Genomic DNA, 8,953 nt, shown 5'->3' with positions numbered 1-8,953 from the left:
CTACCAAGACACATACCTGCACCAAGTTAAAAACTTTCAGGAGACTTCTCCACATAGGAAGGGACTTCAACCCAACATTTTGTGTGTAGTTGCTTAATTGTGGAGATCATTGCATAATAATGAAATAATTTGAACGGCTTGTTTAACCACACGATTCACATCATATCTTATAGTGCAATTTGACACTGACATTGTCGATTGTTTTCTGTTTTTCTTTATTCTGAGTTACTTTTGTCAAATCCTTTTTCACTCTGTTTTGACTCACACTAATATCATATTTACTTATTACATTCTGTTTTTTTTGTGTTATTTATCAATGACTGAGATAACCATGACAAGAAAGCAAGAATTTTCTGCTTTAAGAATAAATCCGATTTGAAAAATTGAAGACCTCAATTCTGCATTATCTTTAAGTTCATTTTGTCTACTTTATTTTCATTACATCAAGTAATAACATAGTAAGACATGCATCAGGGGTGATTAAACTTCTAGTTTCATGTAATCCAAGATGTTTTGAAATAAATGTGGATAAACCATGCACTTTTATCGAATAAAAAGAGACAGAGAGTACAAGATAAAGTCTCTCACCAGAAGTGAGGAGAGGAACTAAAAACAACAGGAGAATAAAAGACAAGGAGAGAAGGAGCTAGGAAGGCGGAAGACACCGTCTGGTCCCTCAAGCCTATCCAAGCCATCAAAAGGAGCAACTACTCCAAGCATGATCGAGTCCGCTTCTCAACAGGGTTTGAGTCCCTCAGCGTCAGAAGTTAAGAGAGCGCTTGATTTTCAGTGAAGCTTCAGTGAGGACTGGTTGCTGACTATCTCCTGTAGTTGAGAACCAAGAGAGGAGCATATTAGCAGTTTTAATAAAGATATTGAAAATCGGTAAAACAGTCAAACGGAAAATACGAGTGTTTCGTTCAATCCAGATATTCCACAAGATTGCACGGAAATAAGATCCCGGAGGGTTCGGTGTTGTGGGATAAGAGATGGGATCCAAGAAGTCCAAAGAGTGGAAATTGAGTGTGGAGAAAGGTTGAAACCAAGGATTTGAGAAAAGAAACCCCAGAGACGATTGGAGAAATCACATTCAAGAAAAAGATGGTTAACATTTTCTCAAGCTTTAGTGACATAGAACACGAGTGTCAGTGGAGCTTTGAGTGTTGCACCCTCTTTTAAAGAGATTTGTGAGAGTGAGAATTTTATCTTCCCCAGCGAGCCAGCAGAAAAGAGTAATTTTGCTAGGACAACGGATTTTCCAGAAATGAGAATAAAGTGGACAACGCATTCCACCATCAATGAGGAATTTATAAAAAGATTTGACAGTGAAATTTCCACTTTTTTCCAATGCCCAGGAATAGAAATCTTCCTGACTATGAGAGCAATCTGGAATGATCTCTAAGAGATTGGATAGCATGTCTGAGGGAGCAGAGTAGAAGAGAACCTCTGGACAATTAATGAGTTGGATGAATTGTCTAATATTTATCCAAGGAGATGTACAATCCGAAAAAAGTGTTGGCCAGAGGTCTTTGAGCAATTGTCCATTATGCCAACGGTCAAACCAAAGAGATGAGTTTGAGCCATTTCTGATGATTTTGTGTATACAGGATCGGAAGGGAAGTAAAGTAGAGTTCACTCCTGCCCAAAAGAAAGATTTGTTTCTAGGTGGGTTGTGGAAAAGGATTCCATTTGGGCTACCAGATGAGTAATTATAATGAATGATTTTAGCCCAACTACTATCAGGATTACAAGATAATTTCCACCACCACTTCCCAAGTAAAGCTTTATTAAAATCCTGAAGGTTGAGGATTCCCCAACCTCCCATTTCGCGGGGTCTGGTGATTCTATTCCAGGCAACCAGTCTGATTCCTTTGGAGCTTAGATCAGGACCTTTCCAAAGAAAATCTCTTCGAATTTGATCAATATCTTTGATTACCCAGTGCAGGGAAGTTTGAAAAACCGACATCCAATAAACCGGGACAGCTTGAGAGCACTGTAATTAATGAGAGTTAGGCGACCTCCAAGAGATAGGTAGTTTGTTTTCCAAGGGCTGAGCCTAGATCGAACCATTCCAATGAGTTTTGCCCAATCAATACGTCTTGGCCTTCTTCCGGAAAGAGGAATCCCTAAATAAGTGATTGGCAAACAATTTCTGGAGCAGCTAAGAATTTCAGCGGAAGTGTGATGGGGTTGGAAACCATAGTGTGTAGAATACAGCACTTTTGAAAAAGTTGATGGAAAGACCGAAGACCCCTCAAAGAGATAAAGTATTAATTTGATGATTTGTAGGTCTTCTTGTCCTCCAGTGAGAATATTAAGAGATCATCGAAAGATATTGCAAATGACGAAATTGATTAAATGATCCAAAAGAAACACCCACTAACACTTTAGATCTAAGAGCATGGAAGAACATGGCGCTTAGGACATCAGCAGCAAGGGCAAAAAGCAGAGGTGATAGAGGGTCGCCTTGTCTCAGACCTCTTTTACATCTAATGTAACCTTGAGTGGAACCATTTATAATGAACTGAGTTTTGGCAGTACTAAGGATGGTATGGATCCAGGAGAGCCATCTAGGTCCGAATCCTCTAGCAGCAAGGACGTCAAGAAGAAAGTTCCAATCTAAAGAATCGAAAGCTTTAGCGAAGTCCACTTTGAAGACATAACCGAGAATTTTTCGCTTTTGCAGATTGAAAATTACTTCCTGGGCGCCAACAATGTTATCCGCAATGCATCTACCTTTAATAAAGCCAGATTGTGAATCATCCACCAGATTACTAATCACAGCGCTAAGCCAGGAAGCAAGGATTTTTGAGATAATTTTACAAGTGGAGTTGATTAGACTTATGGGTCGATAATTCAAAACATCCTCTGACTCATTATTTTTAGCAATGAGGGCAATGTGAATCCAATTTAGACGTTCAAAGTTAATGGTGCCCTCATAAAAGCCCTCACAAAGATTGACTAAGGAATCCTTAAGAGTGGTCCAGTGTTTCTGAAAGAAGAAAATGGGAAAGCCGTCTGGACCAGGAGCTTTATCAGAGTTAAGGTCAAAAACAGCTTGTTTTATTTCTTCAAGAGAAAAGGGTGTTTCAAGCTGAGAGAGATCAACACTATCCTTGTAATCAAAGAGATACTGCCAGTCGAATAAAAATCTGTTAGGGATAGAAGTGCCAAAGAGGGAATGGAAGTGATCATTGAAGATCCTACCAATTTGTTTGTTATCATCAAACCAAAGTCCATTATGACAAATACGAGGAATATGATTTTTGTTTCTTCTTCCATTTGCAATTTGATGAAAAAATTTTGTATTAGAATCACCATCTCGAAGCCAAGTGATTCTAGATCTCTGTTTCCAGTAGATTTCTTCTTGATTTAAAATGGTGTAAAGTTCAGAATGAATTTGGGAGAGTCGGTTGGATTCATCCTCAGATAGAGATCTGCTTTCACCAATGATGTCAAGGGAGCTTAATTCAGTGAGGAGGCAACTTTTTAATAGTTTCGAGGCTCCAAAGGAGTTTTTGGACCAAGATCGAAGATTGATTTTCAGGTGAGCGAGCTTTTTGGAGAAGATAAAGGCTCCACAACCAGCAGGATTAATTTCCGTCCACCAGTCATGAATTAGATTCACTAATTGAGGATTGGTGTACCAAAATTTCTCAAATCGAAAGATTCGGGAACGTCGTTTATGATCTCCAAAGTCAAGACAAATAGGAGAGTGATCTGAACCAAATCTGGGGAGGACAAATTGAGAAGTTCTGGGATAAAGAGTAGACCAATTATGGGAGTATAGAAATCGGTCAAGGCGAATCCAGATTGGTTCAGATTGACCATTAGACCAAGTAAATCTTCTCCCATTAATGGGTGGGTCAATAAGATCAAGGTCACTTAGGATAGATTGGGAAGTAGATATGTCTCTTGGGTTGAAAATTCCATTGTTTTTGTCATCAAAATTGAAAATAGTATTGAAATCCCCGCAGATAACCCAAGGGGTAGAAATGAGATTTCGCAAGTGGCGAAGTTCATTCCAAAAATCGGGTCTGATGGATCTAGAATTTGGGCCATAAACACTAGTGCAAATCCAGGAGTGATTGTTTGTCCTGTTGGAAAAACCAATGGAGATGGAAAAGGATCCTTTATGAAATAAAGTTCCAAGGACAAGAGAGCTATCCCAAGCAATAATAATGCCACCAAGCAGTACTTTCATCACTGCAAAATAATCAAAGGCATCAAAACGCTTGCCTCCAATCAATCTCCAGTAGGATCTATGGAGATCATGAATTTTGGATTCTTGAAAACAAACAATGTCTGCTTGAGAATTTAAAATGACATTATGAACTAAGTGACATTTTGAAGGTTTGCCAAGACCTCTAACATTCCAGTTTAAAATTTTCATTAATAAACAAAATAGGTCTAGGTGTTTGATCTCGAAGGAGATCTAGGAGGATTAGAGTCATTGGAGGCTCTTTCCTTTTCAAGGGAACGAATTTTATCTAGGCATTTTGACTTATGAGTAGGAGATCCAAGAAATTTAATGCCACAAGAATTGCTAAATTTAATGAGTTGAGCATCAGTCCAAGAAGAAAATACTGAATTTGTAGGATTAGGCGTACCTTCTCTTGGATCTTCAGGTATTTTCTTCTTAGAGGATCGAGGAGGAAGAGAAACAAACCCTGCCTCTTCATTCCAGCGTCCAGAAGGTTTCTTGGGCCTATCACTTCTTCGAATTTGCATAGGTGCAATGGATTGAAGTGAGGAAGTATTTTCCAAGGTTCTTGTATCTTCGTGGTCAGGAATATCTGTCAAAGGATTTGGAGCAGTATCAATCATTTGAGCATCGCCCATATCATCAGACGAATGAAGATCATGCTCAAGATGATTAAAATTACCTTCTTCAAGAAAAGTGTCATCATCTGCCACATCATTATCAAGAATGTCATCATCATCACCCCAGTCTAGAAGTTCTTCATCAGAGGGGACATCTGATGGATCGTTCTGGGGTAAAGGATCTTCAGAATAAAATTTATCAGAATTAATGATTGGAATCAAAGTCCAACCCCCATGAACAAAAATCCATTTATAACCATCTGGAATTGGAATTGATGGAGGGAGGATTTTCAGGTGTGAGGGTAAGAACCCCTGCATGTTGGAGTCAGTTAGATCGTCCTTAGGAGAGGAGTGAGACACCTTCCCTGATCCAGAATCAGGGGTAGATTTGTTTAATTTGGTAATATCCAAGTTGATGGAAGTAAGGTGCTTATCATGAGACAAGAGATCCTTGGTAGATGAGGGAAGTACATTGTTATGGGAGTGCTTATCATGAGGTAATAAGTCACCATCAGGAGGGATAACAGGTTTGTGAGGATCTCGAGGCAAGCTCTCCAAGATGGGAGGTGAGATGGAGATGATCGAAGGTTGATTATCTCGAGGCATCATATCAATATTCATCAAAGTAATGGGATCAGAAACCTGATCTCGAGATGGGAATAGATCATATGAGACCTTATCTCGAGACATGATCGGAGGTTTACGAGTGGGGTCAGCATTTGAAATAATGCAGGAATCTTGGGAGATACCATCTCGAGGCAGGAGGGACGAATGCAAGGTTCCAAACATAATTTCAGCTTCCCCATCTCGAGGCAGATCAATGGCCGAGGATTGGCCAGCCTTTACGTTGCCACTGCATGGCAACAGTAAGGCCACTTCCTCGGTTTTCCCACGAGAAACCGGAAGAGTTAATGGGTCTCCGGCCGTCGGCCGATCAACAGGAGGAAGGGGATCTCCGTGATGTCCGTAGGTGTCAGTCCTCGTCGAGTGGCCGAGACCGGAGCTACGCTCAACGATCTCTCCAGGAATATCATCGACGAGAGATTGAGAGATGGGTTCTTTACCTTTTGAAGCCTTTGAGATTTGATGAGTGCTGCGGCGAAATGGATCTGAAGAACGACGAGGTTGAGTATCAGTGATCTGTGGATAATGGGAGCCTGGTGGAATGTTCGAAGATCGGCGAGGTGGTACATGAGAATTCTGATTATTTTGGGAAGAGGCCTGAATTACTGGTCCTTGTACAACCTTGGAGCGAATAACATGAGCTCCATCGTCTTCCAGCTTAACTAAGAAGCTCCTAACACCGACGTCCACCGTGACCTCCAACGGGAACCTGATCGAAGGTTTTAGTCTAACCAGTGTTCTTAGATGCTCAAGAGTAATGTGCTCATTCTTTTGAACATAAATAAGGTCCCCGATCGGTCTGAGGACATCAACAATTGAATCCCGAGCCCAAATGAATGGAGAGGGAGATTTGAGATTCTAATCCGGTTGTAATTTCCCGCAGCAATTGCGTGCGACCCGAATTCGGCAGTCCAATGGGAGAGGCTTAGTTTGCAAGGCCCATGATAGGAGTTCAGGGAAATTGGACTTCTCTTAACTATCAAAGCAGCATCTCTAGCAGAGGTCATGGTGAGCACAAAGTCATTGTTAAAAGGGGTAATATGATCACAAAGGTCAGTATCCAAGCATTGAGATAGAGAGGAGTGGAGAGACCGGACACTTGCATTACCAGATAGAACCCTAAGTATCACCATTTTTTTGAGGTCCTCTTTGGATTTAAGAATGGCTTCAGTGATGGGAAGGGATACTCGAAGAGAAGCAGAAGAGGTTCGAACGGGCACATGGAGGAGAGGCCTAAGTTCAGAGGAAATATCCGAAGAAGGATGTTTGGTTCTCACTCTAGCCTTCTTCGAGTCTGGGCGATGAGGGGGGGTGCGCAGAGGGCATCGGATCGCGAAGTGTCCAACACCAGAGCATCTCTTACATGTGAGCTGATGTCTGCATTCTTCTATCTTATGCCCTGGTCTTAAGCACTTTTTGCAGATTTCACCGGAGTCCCGAGCTGACGGCAGTTTCAAAAGTAGGTTGATTTGTAGGGAGGCTGATCTCAGAAGATGGTGGAGAGCGAACCACTTCAGCGAAGGAGACTCCCTCCCTCACCGGAGAAGCTTTGGTGTCCGGTTTAAGTTGAGAAGGAGGATGAGAAGGCCTGGAGAAGGGGGAGAAAGAGCCAGGATGTCTTCTAGGATTACCACGAAAACCTCCACGAGCCCCGCCGCGGGGGTGTCGGAAACCACCTGAGTTATCACTGGCGCCGTCATGACCTTCACGAGAGCTTCCGAGAAATCTCATCTAGGGAGAGGTTACTGTTCACCGTTCATCTCCTCACCGAGAGAACTACGAGATCATGACCTTGGCATCCAAGATGTTTTTCCCATCATCTTTATGAGCAAAGACCATCCTAGAATAATCCTGGAAGCTAACAGTCTTATAGTAAAATGCTTCACTCTTTGCGGGTGTCTCTGCCGGAAGTGGGCCTATCTGTGCATCAGCCCTCGGGCCATGAAATGTGGCAATCGAAAAGCGTTCTTGCTCTGAATTTACAACAGCCCTGTGTTCAAGGCTCTTGTATTTCCCATTGCTCATTATCTGTCAGAGTAGAGTAAGAAATCAGTATATCTATTTAGCTGTTATTAGCAAATGAATAAATGCAATGTTGTTAGTTGAGAGTTAAATTTTACCTCAATGATATCTCCACTGTTGACAATGAGAGCACCAGGGAGTGGATTGATTGGAAGCCAAACACCATTCTTTTTAATCTGCAATCCATGAACTTCATTCACTTGAAGTACCACTGTTAGGCCTACAGTATCAGTGTGTGGGGGTATTCCCAGTACATTGCTTGCATGAGGACATGGAGGGTAGTAGTTAATCCTTACAGATTGCTGGCAATCCTTAAAATTGTCAATGAATTTATCAAGTTTCAAGCTCTTTCCTATTGACTCAAACACAGTGTTTGCCACTTTCTGAATTTCTTCAGTAAACTGATCCAATGCATCCCTGCAATTTAATTTATTATAATATAAAGATACTAAATATTTATTTTGAAGAAATAATAAGTTGAAGAAGTTTACTTGAATGTGGGTGGATTTTGGGTCCAGAGTTTCATGTTCCTCCGAGCAACTGTTCTAGTAGAAAGGATGTACTTTTCCCCACTCACGACTTTCGGTTTCTCTGAGATGACAAAGGTTTGGGCATAGCCTTCAAATCCAGTGTTTGGTTGTTTTGCATATACTTTCTTCTCCTCCAAAGGCAATCGAAAGAACTCAATGATCGCAACCTTCATATTCTCTATGACTTCATCAGGAACTCCATGGTTAATGAGCTGCAAGAAAACAGTTTTAGACTACTGAATTCTATTTCTTTATGAACACATATCAGTATCTTCCTTCTAACAATATACGTATTGTTACATGCATGCCTGATATAATTCAACCAAAATTAAAGCTTAATCTAAGAAGTTGAGAAATTAACACAAACTTGTATACCCATGTAAAACTAATAGTTACTGCAATTAGAATATCCCCAGAAAGTATCCCCAGTCTTCACATGCCAAGCTGAGCTTCGCTATCTCTTCCTCAGATTGCTCACAAAGTCTACTGAAATCTATGATTGGAAGGTCACTGGGACCAGCAGCAGCACCATTCAAAACAAGACTATCATTGATCTCAGGTATAACATACTTCTCTGGGATCTCAGTGCAGTTATCTGAAGCATCGGCAATGGATTGAACATTCGGCACTGGAAGAGTTCTTGTTACTGTGTTCTTGAGGTTCCAATTATCATTTCCTGCTTCCACCATGATCGCTCCAAATTAAGTTCTATCGACCACCTACAATGCACCTTGAGAGAAAACTTGTCACCACCGTCTTACTATATATAATTTCTCCTTTAATTAAGAAGGTCTTCAATATCTTTCAGTCCGTCAGGCCTCAAATCATTTTTAGCTGAGGCCTCAAATCACTTTTAGCTGAGGCCAATTTAGGTGAAGTATGGACAATGTAGTTTGTGTATTTTTCCAATGATATCTTGATGCGTGTTATAAAAATAAATAAAAAATAATATA

At 40.9% G+C, this 8,953-nt stretch overlaps 1 protein-coding gene across 1 annotated transcript; it reads right to left on the bottom strand.

Moving 5' to 3' along the window:
* Positions 1-383: 383 nt before the first annotated feature.
* On the bottom strand, positions 384-8,729 carry LOC120279444 (S-norcoclaurine synthase 1-like). Its single transcript, XM_039286379.1, has 5 exons — positions 8,414-8,729; positions 7,962-8,212; positions 7,569-7,887; positions 7,255-7,476; positions 384-510 (listed from the first exon to the last, which is right to left on the bottom strand). Exons 1-5 carry the CDS (start codon positions 8,687-8,689, stop codon positions 481-483), a joined length of 1,098 nt encoding a protein of 365 aa, XP_039142313.1. The 5' UTR covers positions 8,690-8,729; the 3' UTR covers positions 384-480.
* Positions 8,730-8,953: the final 224 nt, after the last annotated feature.

The sequence above is a fragment of the Dioscorea cayenensis genome, chromosome 16, assembly GCF_009730915.1.
Source record: "Dioscorea cayenensis subsp. rotundata cultivar TDr96_F1 chromosome 16, TDr96_F1_v2_PseudoChromosome.rev07_lg8_w22 25.fasta, whole genome shotgun sequence".
Classification (NCBI taxonomy): Eukaryota; Viridiplantae; Streptophyta; class Magnoliopsida; order Dioscoreales; family Dioscoreaceae; genus Dioscorea; species Dioscorea cayenensis.
Note: the sequence above shows the minus strand (reverse complement) of the source record. Positions and strands in the feature narration are given on the sequence as shown.

Excerpts from the sequence above, each read along its gene's own strand:
- LOC120279444 (XM_039286379.1), bottom strand. The coding sequence starts at position 8,689 with ATGGTGGAAGCAGGAAATGATAATTGGAACCTCAAGAACACAGTAACA. Across the intron at positions 8,213-8,413 it reads AAGACTGGGGATACTTTCTG|CTCATTAACCATGGAGTTCC; the intron begins GGGATATTCTAA and ends GTTTTCTTGCAG. Across the intron at positions 7,888-7,961 it reads CAAAATCCACCCACATTCAA|GGATGCATTGGATCAGTTTA; the intron begins GTAAACTTCTTC and ends ATTAAATTGCAG.